The sequence below is a fragment of the Malus domestica genome, chromosome 02 (genome assembly GCF_042453785.1).
Source record: "Malus domestica chromosome 02, GDT2T_hap1".
In the NCBI taxonomy this organism is placed as follows: Eukaryota; Viridiplantae; Streptophyta; class Magnoliopsida; order Rosales; family Rosaceae; genus Malus; species Malus domestica.
The window spans coordinates 13,631,351-13,651,205 of NC_091662.1; the positions used below are offsets into that span (position 1 = coordinate 13,631,351).

Sequence of the window (19,855 nt, forward strand, 5' to 3'; positions counted from 1 at the left end):
TAATATTATTGTAAATATTATATATTATAATATTTTAAGATGCAGTTTACCGTATTTTAATTTAATGTAGACATATAATCGATATGTTGTTTATATGCTACTACAGTTGATATTGTCGATATTGCAAAGTTAAAATGTTCAAAATATGATCGGTAGTGCTCGACTGTGAGCAGTTTACTACAATGTAGAAATAATGGGAGAAATTTTTTATTATGACGGGAATACGGATGCTACATTACGTATTTTTATGTAAGTGGTGAGAAATTTTATTTTTTAAGTTATTAACTTTCATATATATCCCATAATTTATATAGTAAAACGTGGCACCTCGTGTACCGATCATATTGAAAAATTTCTCAAATAATGGTTAAAAATTGATCATATATTGCTCATTGGTTCATGGTTAAATATTGATCGTTTATTGCTCTTTGGTTCGTGGTTAAATATTGATCGTTTATTGCTCATTGGTTCTTCTGTCTTTATGCTTTTGTCTCATTTCGAACGAGAGATTTTTCAGTGTGATCATCATACGAGATGATACATCACGTGATTTCATATAAATTGTAAGATATGTGTGTTAAAAAGTTAATAACTTAAAAATTAAAATTTTTCACCACTTACATAGAAACACATGGTATACCATCTATATTTCCGTCACAATTAAAATTTTCTTCTTTCGAACCTCGCTTTCACAATTTAATAATATGGTTGGTGGGTTCTCTCTCTCACCGTGAATGCTTCTCAGAAATGGTGATGCAATTTCCTGGTGAATTTCCAAGTCTCCCTCGACACTCAATCAGCTAAAGTCAACGCGCTCCAACTCCGAAATTTCTATCGAGCTTCAATAGCAAGTATTTATATGCTAAAACCCAGATAGTTTGGAGAAGAAAACCTGGGTTTGTATTGCAAGTTTATGATATCTTGCTTGATCACCAACAACGTTAGAGTCTTTATTTTGGCAAATCCAACTTTGTATTGCTTGTTTTCTGAATCTCTTTATTTTGGAAACCAAATATAAGAGTGGCTCACTTTTCTACAGTTTCTGATCTGTTATTTTGGAAAAGTGACTAAAATGGTCCGAAATCAAATCTCAAATTCTCAATGGGAAAAATATACTTTTGTTTATCCTCTTTTGCTTTGATCTCCAGCAACGAAAGAGAAAATCCAACTTTGTATTGCTTGTGTTCTGAATCTCTGTATTTTGGAATCCAAATTTAAGTGTCTCACTTTTCTACAGCTTCTAATCTGTTATTGTTTTGGGAAAGTGGCTTGTTGTGCTAGGATAGTATCAAAACAATTGAACCAAATCAAGCTAACCCATAGATAATATATCAAATAAAATGCAAGAACAAAAGATACTAAGATTTTAACGAGGTTCCTCAACAGTTAGTATAACTGGAGTATGTATACGTCCTCGAAGCAGTAGGAGCTTACCCAATAATCCACTATCAACCAAATGAGAGTTTACAAAGTGTTGGCAATCTCACAATTCAAAACCCCAATACACCAAATAACTCTCACTTACCAAATAAACAAATAGATAAGGAAATATAATAAATAATTTTCTCTCTATACAAAGCTCAAAGTTAATACAACAAATACAACTTTGATGAAGTGATAGCTAACCAATGAAGGGACACACTTTATTCTTCTCTCCAAAAACAATGGGGCCGCGGCACCCTTTTTGTTTTGCTCTGCTGCTCTTTTATTTTCCTGCTGCAACAAAAGGCGGCTGCTGCTGCCAATTAAAAAACCCTAATCACCACCCCGTGGCTTTCACATGGGCCAAGAAAAAAAGGCACTTTTGCTGGGCTTACAAAAAGGCTCACTACAATTTGATCATATATTCAACCTGGCTATGGTCCGAAATCAAATCTCAAATTCTCGATTCTTATCAAAAGCAAGTATCACCGACATACAGAAAACTGATAATTTCCGCAATTGGGGGGAAAATGATCGTTTCGGCCAATTTTCCTGTGCTTTTGTAAGTTTTTTCTGATTTTGGTGTAGGTTTTTGTTGTTAAGAATCAAGGAATGAGTGGAGCAGGCAGCCTGATCGGCGGGGCTGCTCTTGGAACAGCGTTCAATGTGCTGTATGATGTCCTCGATGAGCTGATTACCAAGAATGTAATTTTAAGCCCCTCCTCAAAGACATCAAATCCAGGTTAGACTCTTTGGCACCATTGTTGAAAGATATAGAAAAATCCAAAAAGAAATTGGATCTGTCGGATAAGGATCTGGGAAACTTGAAAGTACATTTGGAGGAGGGAGTAAAGGTCGTTCAGAAGTGCAAGGAAGACTAAATTTATAAATAAAATTTATAAACTAAATGTATTATTAATAGGAATGTGCAAGTTTGATAAATCAATCGTCAATTTGCATGTCATTTAGTTTTTAAAATTTTGTTAACATATTTGATCTGTCTAACATTAACCTAGATATAATAAATCAATATGCCATTTATATGAGAAAGGGATCCTCGACCCCTTTCACTTAATACTTCTCATCAAACAATACAACTGGAGCTCTTGAAATTTGATTCAAGGCTAAAAATAGAGGTCCACTTTAAAAGTTATAATAACTTTAGCCGTTTGATTAAATTTCAATCGTCCGAATTATTTGATAAGGTTGATTAGGTGAAAGGAATCCGAAGAGATTTTTTCCATTTATATCCGAATTATTTGATAAGGTTGATTAGGTGAAAGGAATCCGAAGAGATTTTTTCCATTTATATGCTACTACAGTTGATATCGTCGATATTGCAAAGTTAAAATTTTCAAAATATGATCGGTACTGCTCGACTGGAAGAGCAGTAGAAAGAATGGTTAAAAATTGATCGTTTATTGCTCATTGGTTCATGGTTAAATGATCGTTTATTGTTCATTGGTTCAAAACTATCGTTTTGTCTCCTTTTGAAAGCTGCTTTCACAATGTAATAATATGGTTGGTGGGTTCTCTCTCTCACTGTGAAAGCTTCCCAGACATGATGCAGTTTCCCGGTGAATTTCCTAGTCTCCCTCCACACTCCAACTCCGAAATTTCTCAGACATGGTGATGCAGCTACTGTTGAACTTAACGCTCTCCAACTCCGAAATTTCTATCGAGCTTCAAGAGTAAGTATTTATATGCTAAAACCCAGATAGTTTGGAGAAAAAAATTTACTTTTGTTTATCCTCTCTTGCTTGGTCTCCAACAACGAAAGAGAAGGTCCAACTTTGATCGAGCTTCAAGAGTAAGTATTTATATGCTAAAACCCAGATAGTTTGGAGAAAAAATTTTACTTTTGTTTATCCTCTTTTGCTTGGTCTCCAACAACGAAAGAGAAGGTCCAACTTTGTATTGCTTGTTTTCTGAATCTCTTTATTTTGGCAACCAAATTTAAGGTTCTCACTTTTCCACAGTTACCACAGTTTCTAATCTGCTATTGTTTTGGGAAAGCGGCTAAAATGGTCCGAAATCAATTCTCAAATTCTCAATTCTCGTCAAAATCAAATATCGGCGACATACTGTTCCGCAATTGGGTGAAAAATGATCATTTCGGCCAATTTTCCTGTACTTTTGTAAGTTTTTTCTGATTTTGGTGCTGGTTTTTGTTGTTAAGAATCAAGGAATGAGTGGAGCAGGCGGTCTTATCGGCGGGGCTGCTCTCGGAACAGCATTCAATGTGCTGTATGATGTCCTCAATGAGCTGATTACTAAGAATGTAATTTTTAAGCCCCTCCTCAAAGACATCAAATCCAGGTTAGACTCTTTGGCACCATTGTTGAAAGATATAGAAAAATCCAACAAGAAATTGGATCTATCGGATAAGGAACTGGGAAACTTGAAAGTACATTTGGAGGAGGGCGTAAAGGTCGTTCAGAAGTGCAAAAAGGTTCAATGGTGGAGCTTGTACAAAAGATACAAATACGCCAACAAGCTGATTGAATGGGATGAATCTCTTCAACGACTTTTGGAAATACTAAACGTTCAGGGAATAAGGGATATGAAGGACAGCTCCCTTTCGGTGAGGAATATAGAGAATGTGCTCAGCAGAATTGAATCGAATATGGTGATACCAAAACAACCCGACAGTGAAGCTTGGTGTGCCGTACCTCAACTTCCGCCGCTTGTGGTTGGATTGGATTTTCCTCTAAAGGAGCTGAAGATGAAGCTTCTAAAGGACAAAAATGTTTCAATGGTTGTGCTGACTGCTCCCGGAGGATGTGGGAAAACCACTTTGGCTACAAAGTTTTGTCAAGACAAGGATATCAAAGGTATCGATCATATATTTATAAGTTAGAACTCAGAATTCTGTATGTTTTTAACTTTGTACAACTATGGCAGATTTAAATGATGCCTCAATGACAGATTTATTATTTTTTCTTTGGATAGATACATTCAAGGATAATATCTTCTTCGTCACAGTTTCAAAAAAGCCTAAATTGGAAAATATTGTTCAAGATCTATATCAACGCAAGGGTTTCCCGGCATCTACTTTCGAAAACGAAGTCAGTGCAGTGATGTTGCTGCAACGTTTTCTGAAGGAAGAAGGGCAGAATCCTTTCCTGATTGTCCTGGATGATGTTTGGTCTGGATCAGAATCCCTTGTGGAGAAGTTTGATCAATTCAAAACAGAAAATCACAAGGTTTTGGTAACATCTAGGTCTGAATTTCGGGGATATGGTTTCCCTTGTCATTTGCAATCATTGGATCATGACAATGCGATGAAACTTTTTCATCATTCAGCATCCCTTGGAGATAAGAGCTCTCATATTCCAAAAGATCTTCCAGAAAAGGTACTTTTTAGTTGCAGTGCACAAAAATGTATAGTCAAAAGTTAGTTGACTTGGTTTTGGAAAATTATCAAGATATTATGTTCACTTTACCATATAAACCTGTGAGTAATCATGCATTTGAGCATACTTGTGGCCTAAAACTAAAATTAGATTTATGTAGATGGTTATTTTGCCTTTTTCTCATCTCCATAACTTGAATTTTGGCTTTGCAACTAAAAAGGTAGTTTACTTTGTTTTGGAAAATTTTCCTGCAGATAGTTGAGCGTTGCAAGGGATTTCCACTTGCGATTACAGTGGTGGGGAAATCGCTTTGCGGGAAGCCTATAGAGATATGGCAAAAAAGAGTAATTGAATGGTCTAAAGGTTTTTCTATTCTTGATTCAGAGACTGAATTGCTTTTGTGCCTGGAACGAAGCTTGGATGCCTTGGATAAAGAAATGGTTGGCATCAAGGAATGTTTCTTAGACTTAGGTTCATTTCCGGAAGACCAAAGAATCCCAGCTGCTGCCCTCATTGATATCTGGGCAGAGTTATATGATGTAGATACAGATATAAAGTGCATTGCAAACCTCTACGAGCTAACCACACGAAGTCTAGCTAATCTTGTTGTTACAAGGTGTGCATGCTTTGTTTTCTCTTGTATAATATTTTCGCTCTATTTTCCCCTTTATATTCACGACTGGTTGATGCTAATAACTTGTTATTGCAATATGTTGGTTGAAGAATCTCTTCTAAGAAAATTAGTTTTGATCATCACCAGGAAGGACAAGATGGAGGGGGACGGGTACTATAGTGAGCACTTTGTTACCCAACATGATGTTCTTCGGGAGCTGGCTATATACAACACAAAAAAAGGACCGGTGGAACATAGAAAAAGACTGATTATTGACATATGTGGAGACAATCTTCCAAAATGGTGGAGAGAACAGAAGCATCAGCCTATGAAGGCCCGCTTATTATCCATAACAACTGGTTGTTCCATCTCTCCCTTTCTCTTTAGCAATTGCGTAGACATGCACAAATAACTAGTCATTCTTGCACACGGTCGCATGCGCACACATTAATACTTTCATTTTAGTTTCCCCTCCTCACACTTACAGTTGTTACTTTGCAGATGAATGGTTTTCAACAAAATGGCACGACATGCAAATGCCAGAAGTTGAGGTTTTGGTGTTGAATTTCCAGACAAAGAACTATGCCTTACCCGAATCCGTGGTGAACATGGATGAATTGAAGGTTGTGATAGTCACAAATTATGGTTTCTTACCGGCTGAATTAAGTAACTTCCAACTTTTGAGTTTGTTACCAAATCTTAGGAGAATCAGATTAGAACGCATCTCAATTCCTTCAATAACCAAGAATCTCATACAATTGGCGAGTCTGAAGAAGATATCCTTGTTCATGTGTAACATTGGTCAAGCTTTCAACAACTGTTCCAACCAAATCTCGTCAGCATTCCCAAATCTAGAGGAAATGAACATCGACTATTGCAGTGATTTAATTGAATTGCCCGCAGAGGTTTGTGATCTTAGTAAACTAGGGAAGCTCAGTGTCACTAACTGCCATAAGTTATCTGCCTTGCCTGAAGGGATTGGAAAGTTGGAAAATTTAGAACTGTTGAGGCTAAGATCGTGCGCTGAACTGTCGAAGCTTCCAACCTCAATGAAGAACCTTGGAAAGGTAAACTTTCTTGATATATCTGATTGCTTCAGCATCAAGGTGTTGCCCGAAGACATTGGTGAAATGAGTAGTTTAAGAAGGATCAACATGAGGCAATGCTTACGGTTGCAGGAGCTGCCTCCATCAGTCGTGGATCTTGAGCAGTTAGAGGAAGTGGTCTGTGATGAGGAGACAAAATATTTATGGGAATCTTTCTTGTCGTGTCTCAACAACGTAAGGATAATTGTGGCCAAAGAGAATATCAACCTAAATTGGCTCCACAAGACTCAGTTCTGATATATGTGTATCCTCAGTGAAGGTTGTTCTTTAAACTCTTTGGTTTGTGTTTTTAGTGGGGCTTATGGAAACTCGACTGTAACATAGTTTCAAATTCAATCGCTGTACATTTGCTTGACTTTCTTGTTTGAAAATCTGTATGTGTAATCCAACGCCACAATCTGATTCATGTTCTCCCAAAATAAATTCAACGCCACAAGGTTGAAGAGTCCCATAAAATAAAGAACTTTCATGTCACGGGATCAGGTGTTAATCTTGTTGTGGATAAGTTTCTTTGGTATTTATATTAAGGTCAAGTGGTCAAGTTTCCAGAACTGTTCATATAATCGAGATGTTGTTGAACCATATATTTACCCAAAGAAAATATATTAATAAGAAAAAAGAGAATCTCTACAACTCATACACGCACGTGGACCTCGATGTGTGACAAGTTTGAGTTCGTGTATGTATGGAACTCTCCCAAAACTCTCACGTTCTCCACTAGGTGATGGCCTTCTCTCAACCTCTCTACATCCTCGGAAAGTGGCACACGTAACAGAGTGGATAAGGATCTCTGAACTGCTCCTTGCGTCTATAAAATGACGAAGGCTAGATTCAAATAAAAGGAGGAGACTGACGACCAAGAGCTGAGAGAGGGTCAAGAGGGCAGCGGAGGAGAGAAGAACGAAAACTGCAAAAATAGAAAGAGGCTTAACAGAAAGAGAAGAAATGAGCAAAGGGCTGTAATTACGCAGAACTTTCACGAGGAAGAAGAATCAAAGGTAAAAGTTTTATTCTTCTTTATTATTTATTTCCTTACACTAATCTCCACTTCATGGCACGGGACCTTCGAAGCAAAGTTAGTTTCCTAGATGCTCCTACAAGGAGATGCTCCAGTGAAGGACCTCTCTCTATAACAAATCAAAATGGTTCCAATCCCTCTTTGCCCTAGAAGCAATCTTCCGGATCAAAGCCGCTGGGCAAGAAGAAAAACCAGAAGCAATAACCCTTCTCCGCTATCAAAGTGCTCTTCGAAATTAGACTGACAAGGTTAGCTTTCCTGTGATTGTAGCAGTTTGGCATGCAAGAACAAAAATGGTTCCTGCCACAAGAAAAGCACAGCAATTCTTGCCTTTTTTTCGAAAGAACGTATCCAATTGGCATAGAAGGATGGTCGAAGTCTTCTCGTCAAGACTTTCTCGGCACAGCATATCTGCACGCAGACACAAAGGTGCCGGAAAGTAAACTCCTTCAAGGTGTTCATCTTTAGCGGCTCAGATCTACTCATCAATCATTTTTTCGGCACAGCATGTCTTCATGTAGACACAAAGGTGCCGGAAATTGATCTTTACAGGGAATGTCGAAACCTACTCGTCAATAATTTATTCGGCATAGCCTGTCTCTATGTAGACACGGAGGTGCCGGAAAGTGATCTTTAAGGGAAAAGTCTAAATCTACTTGTCAAGAATTTTCTCGGCACAACATGTCTCCTAGTACACACGGAGGTGCTGGAAGGTGATCTTTACAGGGAATCATGGACGAAGCCAATGAAGGCTCACTGAGGGCAGATGCTCCCACTCAAGTAATTCATTTGTTTAGTTGCAAACTACAATTATATAATATACACAGGTTATTTTTCAAGAAAATATATGTATCTAATATCTAACATACATTCATTCTACTTATACTCCATATCAAATATTATATGAGCAATAGTGCTCTTGTTCTATCATTCAAACCGAAAAAATCATCTCCCGCCTATCATGTACTTATATTTTTCTCATCACTTAGCCACTTTCCACTACTATATTGAAATTTTTGTAACATTGGAATTGTGATACATCATCATTTGAAACCATCCTTAATATCATACTGTGTACAACCATACTATAATAAAATTTTCTTAGTTATTTTTTGTTGCCCCCACTAGAAGAAATTTTTGGCTTCATCTCTACAGGGAATGTCGAAATCTACTTGTCAAAAAAAAAAATTTCACCACAACATGTCTCTATGTAGATACGGAGGTGCCAGAAAGTGATCTTTACAAGAAAAGTCGAAATCTACTCGTCAAAAATGTTCTTGGCACAACTTGTCTCCACGTAGACACAGAAGTGCCGAAAAGTGATCTTTACAGGAAAGGTCGAAATCTGCTAATCAAAGAATTTCCAGCACAACATGTCTATAGGTGGATGTGGAGGTGCTAGGAAATTGACATCTCTACACTATGACATTTGTACACTAACACCAGGGCCTGCCCAGGCCCAGTGCAGGTAGGGCTAGCATTCGGGGTCCAAACAAATTGGGGGCACCAAAATGATTAGGGTGATATATTGATATATGTTTTCATAAGAGTATAAATTTATAAAATTTGGCTCAATGATAAAAAAAATTAATTAGAAGTGGTGGTATTGTCATTTGAAATTAATGAGGAGGTCACGGGTTCAAAACATCATATGTGCTTATTTACTTTTCAATTTTTACAAATTTCTTTTCATATAAGTATAAATTTATAAAATTTGGTTAAATGATCAATAAGTTTAATTAGAAGTTGTTGATGCACAAAATCTGGTGGATCTTGGACCAACGTAAATCCGGCCGTGAATCACATAAACGCACAAGAACACAAAGATGTATCGTGGTTCACCTCAATGTTTGGGCTACGTCCACACTGATGTTGATTCCATTTTACTGTATGAATGTATAGATTACAATAGATCGGCAAATGAGCTCTCTGTGGATGCAGCCCTTGCTATTTTGCTCTCTATGGATGCAACCCTTGCCATTTTGCTCTCTGTGGATGCAGCCCTTGCCATTTTGCTCTCTGCAAGGGAGCTCTATTGTTGTGAGGGATGTGAGACTCTCTTCTTTCTTCGCTCTTTGTGAAGGTGAGGACGATCCCTTTTATAGAGTAAGGGTGTCCTCCTCTTACATAAATCATGGGCTCAATATCGAGGCCCAATATATGGTACAACAGGAGTCCCCCAAGTCTTTAGTCAAGAGAGTCTTTTGGCTGGAGACTTTAAATCCAATCCAAGTACGAGCCGAAGTGGCTAGATGTCGTCCAGAACTGGTACTTTACATGAGACGATACTTAACGTCAAGCAAGACTCAACTAGAGGTAGCACACGTTGCGAGGCTACTCGGCTAGAGGCGATGCTTTCAGCGAGACGGTTACTCGGCTGGAGGCGGTGCTCGTTGCGAGGCGGCTCGGCTTGTGGCATTCCTCGTTGTGAGTATGCACTCAACGTCAGCGTGTGCTCATTATGAGTTGATTCTTGATATGACTTTGGTCCACTTGTCGAGTTCGCATATTGGGTCTATGTGCCAGATCCTCGAATCGGGTCCATAAATCGGGTCTTTGAGTCGGGGCCATACGTAGGGTCATCGAGTCGGGGCCATCTATAGGGTTTTTGAGTTGGGTCCGTGAGTCGAGGTTCGAGCTCAAGGGTGTCCAGGCACATAAGTGTCCAAACATGTGAGTGTTCGAGCAAGTGGGTGTCCGATCAGACAAGAGATCACCGTTCAAACTAAATCTTTGTCACCATAAGCATGTGGCTTATCAGTCTATAAGTTGGTAAGCTTCTTTAATCATTGGCAATGTTGATCAACAGAGCTAGTTGCTCAATAATTCCTGACAATAAATGACAGTATAAGTACAAACGTATAATGAATAAATCAAATTAACATAGTTTGGTAATGCAAAATATTGTACCATGTGCCTACTACAAATAAATAATTTATTAAGTTGTGTAGTAAATCACATGTTGCATAAGTGACATAGTTAATGAGCAGTCATTGAATCACTCGGCAATGAATAAATATTTACACAAGTAAGTGAAATATGAGCCAGTACATGTGATAATTATGAGGTGAATACCACAAAATGAAAGGATGTGATGTCTGATTATGTCACATGGCATAGGAATAGTGATGTGCCGAAAGACTATCAGCATTATAATAAAATATTTAAACACACATATTTGTATTGTGTAGTGTGCATAAGCCTGTGATACATCACCACAACTTTAAATAATAAAACTTTGTGTGATGTGCTTTGCCACGTTATTGATAGTGATCATGTGATAAATATCACAAAATAATAAAATAATAAATAAATAATTTGAGAAAACATGATGTAAAAAGTAAAGCTTTTTTTTTTTTTTTTCTTTTGGCAGATGGCAGACAAAGGAAAAGTAAAGCTTTTTTCTTTTCGCAGATGGCAGACAATACCAAAAGGGAATAATAATAGAATTATTATGAGAAAGCTTATTTTCTTCCTCTCTACTGTCGGTCTGGTTGAAGGTTATGGCTTCCTTTGATTACTTTTGGGTTGACATTTCTGACGGATTAAAAAATCAAAATCAAATAATAAAAATCTAACTTGTTTTGGAAGATGGAAATATGTCAGTGGTGTTGAACTTTCGGTCGCCGCCGTCTTCGGTGGTGGCTAATAGGAGGAGTTTACCACCGAGCTTGGGCGAGGGCGAGGGCCTGGACTTGGGCGAGAGTGCTGACTCTAGAGATGCAGAAGCGGAGGTCGAAGGTGATGACGGCCTCCAAGATCTCACTGTACTTGTCGAAGTGCTCTCTCAAGGCCTCTTTGGGAATCTCCCACGCCAACCCTCCGACAAAGACTTTGGTTAGTGTGGTGTCACCAAATACTAGGAGTAGTTTGGCTCTGAGAAGCAGCACCATAAGGGATGCAGCAAGACATGCATACTGAGGTCGTGCCTGTATTGGATCGGATGGTGGAGATGAGCTGCAACGGCTGCCGAGTGCTCCGGAAGGGATGCAGCGACACATGCATACTGAGGTCGTGTCTGTACTGGATCGACTCTCCCGAAGCCCAAGGCAACGCCACCTTGTTCCTCGCCAAGTTCTTTAGCCACAATGATCTCCTCTCATTCGTCTTCGTCGTACCGGAAAACCAACGCCCCGGTAAACAACCAATTAATTAATTAAACAATATTGCAATAATTTTACACGATTAATATTTGCCATTAATTAATCCATATTTTCCTTTTTCTCGATCAGCTATGTTTCAGTCTCTGCTGTTCGAAGCGTGCGGCCGCATGGTGAACCCGGTGAACGGAGCGGTGGGGCTTCTGTCGAGTGGGAACTAGCACGTGTGCCAGTTGGCGGTCGATACGGTGCTGTCCAGCGACGCTTTGAGGCCATTACCGGCTTTTACTATGCCTGCCTTCGACGAGTCTTCGAACGCGTTTAGCAGAGAAGCATGCACGCCGAAAAATCGCTACTGTCCGTCGGCGTCGGCATACTACGACGTGGAGCGAATTTAGCCGTTCGAGGAGGCGGGGCTCTCTCTGAGGCCGAATCTCGTGGCGGCGGAGAGAGGAAGAGGGAGGGGAATGTGGATCTGCGTAAGTGCCTCGATGGATCAGCGACGGAGGGATACAATGTCGTTTGATTCGGAGGAGTCGATGATGACTACGACAACGACGAAGACCTTTGAAAGCAGTGGCGGTAATCTGAAGGATCGCAAGCTTCTGAACCTTTTTGTCTAAGTACTATTAACCTATGAGAGAGAAATTTATGAGAGAGAGAGAGGTGGTTGGAAGTATGTGAAGGTTTTCTGGAAAAGCCCAAAAAGTGAGGTTTTTGGGTTCTTGGGTTGTGCAGATTCACGGTGGATAGATGAAAAAAATGAAAGAGAACCGACATGGTTTTTCGTGTCGTTTCCCACAGACGGCGCCAAATGTTGATGCACAAAATCTAGTAGATCTTGGACCAACGTAAATCCAGTCGTGAATCACACAAACGCAGAAGAACACAAAGATGTATCTTGGTTCACCCCAATGTTTGGGCTACATCCACACTGATGTTGATTCCATTTCACTATATGAATGTATGAATTACAATAAATCGACAAGGGAGCTCTCTGTGGATGCAACCCTTGCCATTTTGCTCTATGTTTGGCTGAAAGGGTATTGCCCTCTATTGTTGTGAGGGATGTGAGACTTTCTTCTTTCTTCGCTCTTTGTGAAGGTGAGGATGATCCCTTTTATAGAGTAAGGGTTTCCTCCTCTTACATAAATCATGAGCTCAATATCGAGGCCTAATATATGGTACAACAAAAGCAATGGTTTTTATTGTTTAAAATTAAGGAGAGGTCCTAAGTAGGGGTGGTTCGGTATGGGATCCCATACCGAAACCCTTGTCTCGATTCCCATACCGAAATTTTCGGGAATCCCAATTTCAATACCGATCCCAAACCAAATTTTCGGGAATCCCAATTTTCGGGAATCCCGAAATAGTTTCGGGATTTCGGGACAAATCGGGAATCCCGAAATAATTTTGGGCTTTTGGGCTTTTGGGCTTTTGGACAAAAAAAAGCTAATATTGGTCCAATTGGACAAAAACCTAATATTGGGCCATGCCCATTGAATGTAATAGCCCCATATGGGCTTAACTTGATTCAATCAAATAAAAAAATTATTGGGATAATTGATGTTGGCCCGGGTCTGCCAATTTGTGTTGTTATGAAAATGTAGGGTTCACAAAGTTTTGGGTAACATCAATATGTGTTGTTAGGACAAAAGCCTATGAAAATGTAATTTACCCTATTCAAAAGCAATCTGCCAATTGCCAATCTGTGCACAATTGCATATGCCTATTCAAGTTCTACTACACATGCATGCAATAAAAATAAATTAAGTACCAAATCCAAAAGCAAAAATATTAGTTACAAGCCAAGGTTTTAAAATAAATAAAGTAACAAACCCAAAAGCAAAAAAATTAGTTACAATCCAAAGTTTTAATAATTAAGTTACAAACCAAAAGCAAAAAAACAAAGTTTCAAGTTTATGAAGATTGTTGACTTCTTCGGCCCCTTCGGCCCTTCTTGTTGGCACTTGTAATTTTCCCCTTGATATTGATGGTTGAGCCCTTCCCCTTACAATGGGTGGTCGTGGTCATGGAGGTAGTGATTGATTTTGACGTTGTTGAACTTGTACTTGAGGTGGTCGAGGAGATGGAGGTGGCATTTCATTTTCTTGTGTTGTATTCTCCTCACCTCCCAAATTAGCCATGTCTAAAACAATAAACCACAAATCATTTACATTAAATTATAGTCTAATAGATAATAAATACTAAAAAAATAAAAGATGAAATTAAATTGTTTACTTACTTCTTTCTAAGCGTTCAAGCTCCTCGTAGAAACATAATTCGTCAAGGGTAGGCTCCTTGTAGAAACAAAATTCTTTTCCTCTAAGCCAATCACTAGTACACACTAAAGCCTCAACCGTTTTAGGTGTTAAGGAAGCTCTAAAAGGATCAACAACTTTCCCACCAAGACTAAAGGCATTCTCACTAGCAACGGTGCTACTAGGAAGGGCCAATACATCCTTAGCAACTTTACTAAGAATTGGATATTGACCACAATTTCCTTTCCACCAATCCAAAAGATTGAAACCCTTATATGTTAGGCTTTGATGTGGATCATTGAAGTACATATCCACTTCATTGGCTATCTCATTTTGTTGTGCCTCCGCTCTCTTTCTTTGGATCTTCTTTGCCATCCTTGAAGCAACATCAATATCTACCATCACACCCCCCCGCCCCATCATCTAGTACAACACTTGATCTTTGCTCCACATTTGAGGTAGCACTACTACTAGTACTACTACCACTACTACTACTAAGGACCACTCCCTCCTTATATGCATTATACAACTCGGTTACATAACCTTTAACCCTTACTTTCTCCTCCCTTATTTTGTCACATCCATAGCCGAGCTCTTCTAGATTTGTCTCTAACATATCAAATTTGTACCTCGGGTCGAGTGATTGGGCCACAAAGAGAATATGATTCACCTTTTCAATGTCACCCCAATATTTGTCAAACTTGAGCTTCATTGAGGTAGCCACACTTTGCAAAGTGGAATTAGAGGCATTTGAAATTTGTTCTTCTATCTCCACTTGCAAGGCAATCACCGTGCTAAGTATTAAGTGTGACGTTGGAGTAAGGGTTGTACTCAATGTCAAGGTGGCATCATAAATTTTTTTGAGAAAGTGAGCAAAACTCACCGACCTTTCCCAATCATCCACCTCCGGATGACCCACCCGCTTAGCCTTTCTTGTCACCCCATCAACCTCTTTTGAGACCTCCTCTTTAAAGTAAGCAATAAAAGAGTCACACTCAAAGGCCATCTTAGAGAACACTTCTTTAAACTTGAAAGCACTATTAAGCATTTGATATGTGGCATTCCACCTTGTGACAACATCAAAAGGGATACTTGACATCCTATCAAATCTCAACAAGACACAATATTCCCTAAAAGACTCCAACCTTGCCGGGGATGAGTGTATAAACTTCACACAATTTCTTATGGCATCAATCTCCCTACTAAGCTCCGTCATTCCATCCTTAACTATCAAATTAAGGATGTGACAAGCGCACCTCATGTGCAAGTGAGCCCCATCAAGTAAAAGAGTACCATTTGACTTGAGTCTTCTTTTCATGTATGCAATAGCGGTGTCATTTGCACTAGCATTGTCAACGGTAATGCTAAACACCTTGTCTATGCCCCAATCATTCAAGCAAACCTCTAGACATCTTCCAATATCATCACCCTTATGAGAAGTAACTTGGACAAAGTTTAGGATCCTCTTATGTAACCCCCAATTAGTGTCCAAAAAATGAGTCGTGATGACCATGTAGTTTATCATTTGAATTGAGGTCCAAGTGTCGGTTGTAATACTCACTCTCAACCCCTCAATCACACTTTTTATTTTTGCCTTCTCTTCATCATACAACTCCAAAACCGCCGCCGCCACCTTATGCCTATTAGGAAGTTTGTACTTTGGATTCAAGTCACGAATAAAATCTCGAAAGTCCTCTTGATTAACCACCCTAAAAGGCATCTCTGCTATTATAATCCACCTCACACATCTCCTATCAAGTCTTTTTTTATTGAAAGTGTGAGTGACAACCGGACCTCCCATCCTCGCTTGTGTCAATGTAGGTTGGTTCGGATCTACATTCTCAAAGAGACTAGAACCCGGACATTTCCTCAAATGCTTAAGAATTCCCGTTGTCCCATGAGTTATAGGGTGTGCCGGTACTAAGAGTTTGCAATGTTTGCATTCGGCCATGTAAGATTTCTCCCCATTATTATCGGTGATCGTTACCCTCTTAGCATCATTCCACACCGGACTTTGACCCTTTCTCCTATTGCCCTTTTTCCGAGGAGGACCATCCCATTGTCTCACTACTTCTACTTCTTCTACTTCTTCTTCCCCATCTTCTTCTATCTGTTCTAATGCAATATCCTCCTCCACATCCGGATCATCATCCCAACAATCTTCATAATAATCATTATGCAAATAATCTTGAGGTGAGGGAGTGCCTAGTTGAAGGGTACCACTAGGTTGGGTTTGTTTTCGCTTTCCTAATACCGAGACCATATGTGTACTGGCTACTAGATCCGTCCATCCTAACAAATAAAATAACAATGCACATTAATATATCACAACCACAGTTCAGCATATATCCAAATTCCAAACAATAAATAAAATCAATGGTTCAAAAATCTGAGCATTCAACATAGAAGTATCGTGTATTTGAATTTAAACTAGGAAGCAAATAAAAACCAGCTCGTTTCTAAACTAGGAGAATATAAGTAGCCCCACCCCCACAAAGATAATACAAACATGAAAGTTGGAACCTACAAACAAGAGTTTTCAACACTTGTAGCGCTTGTATGCTAAACCTTTAAAAGTTGCTCGAGAATAAATGATTCAAGAAAAACAACCTGAAGAATAATAATTCAAGAAAATAATTAGTAGAGAATCATAGTAGACTAACATGCTTAACATATATTGTGTTTTCAAACCAATATGGACAATGCTTAACATGCTTCATGGAATACTCATCATGCAAGTCTGTTGTGGTCTGTTGTGGTCTTACAGACAGTTTTCTAGGACTCGGACAATTGATGAACTGCATATGCTTAAAGGTTTCATGGACTCGGACAATTGATGCAATATCACAGTAGTCGGCAAGGCCAAAGAGGCCATTACGACGAGAGACCAAAACACAAAACATCACCGTCCACTCAAATTGGAATAACGATTGATGCTGGCATAGGTAGTGTGAGATACTCGAGAGAACAAATTCCAAACAATTAAGCAATGTTGATGTTGCAAAAATATAGTATCAATCTTACTGCCATAGTTCAAAACCCGGTTCGGCCTTGGGAGGGATCAGATAAGCATTCCACGCAGAAGAAATGGATTGACATTTAGTAGTAAACAATACCGGCACCAACAATCTCAGACATGCTTGCATTTACAAATACAATTAAAATATCACAACAAACAAATGAGAGCACAATGATGAAGGACAATGCACAACAATGGCACTTGGTACCATGATAATCTCAGGGGTTTAACAAAATGTGGGATAGTTCCAGGAGAAAATTTGCATAATCCGTATCCATACTCGGCAAACAGGCAAAAACAAAAAGGAGAAATTGATTGGATGAAAAACTAAGCGCAATTTTGACACAAACATCAAGTTTAAATTCAAAACTAGAGAAACAATCACAGGGGTCATCAGATAGGAGTGAAAGACATGAAATTTGCTTAATCACAAAGATTCAGTTGAACTATTGCCTCATGTCGCAAGATATTGAATAACAAGTGCTATAAGCCTATAAAGGTCAGGGCCGTAACCCTCGAATCAATGCTCACTAGAAAACGACAACAGACTTGCCTAAATTCTGTGAAGAGACAAAATCGCAAAAGAAAAGAGAAAGAGCGAGAGGTGTGTGTGTGACAGTGAGATAGAGAGATTTCAGAAAACTAAATTAATTACCTAATTTCAGAAAACCAAGTGAGACCGTGAGAGAGATCCCCAGTTCTGTCCGTGAAAGAGAACCCTCGAATCAATGCAGTTCTGTGACCGTGTGAGAGAGAGAGATCGCGAGAGAGAGTGGTGGTTGTGTGGTGAAGGAAGGTTGGAGAGTCAGAGACGAGAGTATGGTGTGGTGGTGGGCCGGTGGCTGGTCGGAATTCGACAGTCTGGTGAGGGACGACGTTGGTGAGGGCCGGAGGCTAAGGGTCAGGGCTGCAATTCGAAACAAATGAACGGAGGAACTGAAATGTGATCTGACCTAAAAACAAATCAACGGCACAGATTAAATCTAAAACAATCAACGGTTGAAATAATTCTCTTATAATTAAAAAATTATATATATATATATATTTTTTCTTTTTCGGTTCGGTATGGGAATACCGAAAAAATGAAATGCAATACCGAATCCCATACCGAAACTTTCGGTTTGGTTTGGGATTACATCCCGAAAATTTCGGGAATTTTGGTTTGGGATCGGGATTTTTTTGGTTTGGTTTGGGATTTTTGGGATTTTTTTCCAGCCCTAGTCCTAAGTTCAAAATGCTATGTGCGTGTTTATTCTTTTCAATTTTTATTTGGTTGTAACAAATTAGTCTTTCTGTGTTTTTAAATTATTGATTTTGAAGTGATTTTCTAAGTACAATTTTATCGATGTCTTACGTGTGAAAATAAATAATTTTCTTATTTATGGCACATTTTTTAGCGTCGTCCCCAGTCTCAAAAATCTCTGCATCTCGTGAAAATAAATAATGTCTTACGTGAAGAAAGTATGAAGACCACAAATGTTTTGAATACTGCATCTCGTATAAAACAAGGAAGCAGTAGCCAAATGACGATGTCATCGCCAATCCCCACTATAGCAACAGGGAGCATCAGTCCCCACTGCATCACGTTCGATTCCAAACGTCAACGGCGGAATGTTCTTCTCTAAATCACCAATTGTGCAGAAGAAATGACGTCTAGATCCTTCCCACCAAATACCAAGATGAGCCGAAGTGGGCTCTCACTGGAACAGATGAAGAAAAGACAATGAAATTGTTTGCTGTAGGTTGCTACCTTCAAAGCTATCTAATTCAGGGATTAAAAATGCTAAGAGGCGATCTGTAACAAAGAATAGGGATGGAGGTCCTCATGTTCACATGGTCCTAGCTCTGGCAAACGGGTCATGTTTGTCATGTTCGTGTTGTTTTCGTGTAACACTTGTTATCTTAAAGGATCGTGTTGTGTCACACCCGTTATCTTAACGGGTCCTTAATAGGTTGGGTCACCATTATGACCAGTTAAGAAAAATATATTTTTTTTTCTTAAATTTACACATACCACACATTGCCACATAAAATATTACTTCAAAACATTAAAACACATTTGTCGTTTAAGTGCTACATCTACACTCGAAAATAAGAGCCTAATAAAAAAACATTCATACACTAGTCTATTACAAAATATTAAATGTGCAAGGATATGCAAAATGAAAGAATTTTTGTTTTCGAGGTTGTGAAGCCTTTCTCAAAAGTTTAAACCTTGCCAATGGAACTCAAAGCTTACATGTTATTCCTTTTACAAAATCCTTAATTTTCATCAATCATCATGAGGAAATTGTATTGGAACTTTGGGTTGATCTATTGCTTTCAAGAGTTATGTTGATGATGTTTTCAGTAAGGTTTTCTACGTCAAAATTCTTTTTCGCATAAACTAAGTATAGAAAAACCGAACATTAAAAACCATTCAAATTATGAAAAGTTTACTAAAATAATTATGAAAAGAAATAAAAAATAGTACTATACCATATAAAAATATATTAGCCTCCAACCTAATGAACAATGGATGGCTGAGATTAAATCTCAGCCGATCCAATGGTCACCAATTTTATAAAATTTAAATTAATATATATAACTATTAGAGTTTGTAAGGGTATAAAATTGTTAAATTAATATATATAATTATTATATTATTTTTTTAGGGTTATAAAATTATAAAATTAATATTTTGCTTATCGTGTATCGTGTTACCCACGTGTATACTCGAACCAACCCGTTATTTTAACAGGTGCTTATCGGGTTACCTAATAATGACCCAATTCGTTATCGTATTGACCCGAACACCTGTTAATTTCGTGTTGGGTTATCTGGTCGTGTCAGGAATTGTCAGGCCTACGTGGTCCCCAACAACCCAGGTCCTATCTGCAGAGTGCTTAGGTCATCTCAAATGAAGAGGGCTAAATGTTCAAAAGGTAAAAAATGTCTTGATTTATTCAAAATATCATCTT

General features: G+C 38.6%; 1 protein-coding gene, 3 long non-coding RNA genes and 1 other non-coding gene across 5 annotated transcripts; 3 read left to right on the forward strand and 2 right to left on the reverse strand.

Annotated features, from left to right (window-relative positions):
* The first annotated feature begins 3,084 nt into the window (after window positions 1–3,084).
* LOC103402701 (probable disease resistance protein At5g66900) lies at window positions 3,085–6,971 on the forward strand. Its single transcript, XM_070808689.1, has 6 exons — window positions 3,085–3,232; window positions 3,602–4,256; window positions 4,375–4,778; window positions 5,033–5,394; window positions 5,539–5,750; window positions 5,893–6,971. The coding sequence occupies exons 2-6, from the start codon at window positions 3,611–3,613 to the stop codon at window positions 6,732–6,734; spliced, it is 2,466 nt and encodes an 821-aa protein (XP_070664790.1). The 5' UTR covers window positions 3,085–3,232; window positions 3,602–3,610; the 3' UTR covers window positions 6,735–6,971.
* A 367-nt stretch (window positions 6,972–7,338) lies between these two features.
* Window positions 7,339–8,359, forward strand: LOC139189641 (uncharacterized). Its single transcript, XR_011573463.1, has 2 exons — window positions 7,339–7,495; window positions 7,789–8,359. It is a non-coding gene; the product is annotated as an uncharacterized lncRNA (long non-coding RNA).
* A 2,350-nt stretch (window positions 8,360–10,709) lies between these two features.
* LOC139189644 (uncharacterized) lies at window positions 10,710–12,852 on the forward strand. The gene is made up of 2 exons (XR_011573466.1): window positions 10,710–11,651; window positions 11,748–12,852. It is a non-coding gene; the product is annotated as an uncharacterized lncRNA (long non-coding RNA).
* Window positions 12,853–13,365: 513 nt separating this feature from the next.
* LOC139189643 (uncharacterized) lies at window positions 13,366–14,078 on the reverse strand. Its single transcript, XR_011573465.1, has 2 exons — window positions 13,861–14,078; window positions 13,366–13,764 (listed from the first exon to the last, which is right to left on the reverse strand). It is a non-coding gene; the product is annotated as an uncharacterized lncRNA (long non-coding RNA).
* A 2,619-nt stretch (window positions 14,079–16,697) lies between these two features.
* On the reverse strand, window positions 16,698–16,787 carry LOC114823818 (small nucleolar RNA Z43). The gene has a single exon (XR_003771765.1). It is a non-coding gene; the product is annotated as a small nucleolar RNA Z43 (small nucleolar RNA).
* Window positions 16,788–19,855: the final 3,068 nt, after the last annotated feature.

Coding starts and splice junctions, on each gene's coding strand:
- LOC103402701 (XM_070808689.1), top strand. CDS start 3,611: ATGAGTGGAGCAGGCGGTCTTATCGGCGGGGCTGCTCTCGGAACAGCA. Junction 4,257..4,374: donor TCAAGACAAGGATATCAAAG/GTATCGATCATA, acceptor TTCTTTGGATAG/ATACATTCAAGGATAATATC. Junction 4,779..5,032: donor CAAAAGATCTTCCAGAAAAG/GTACTTTTTAGT, acceptor ATTTTCCTGCAG/ATAGTTGAGCGTTGCAAGGG.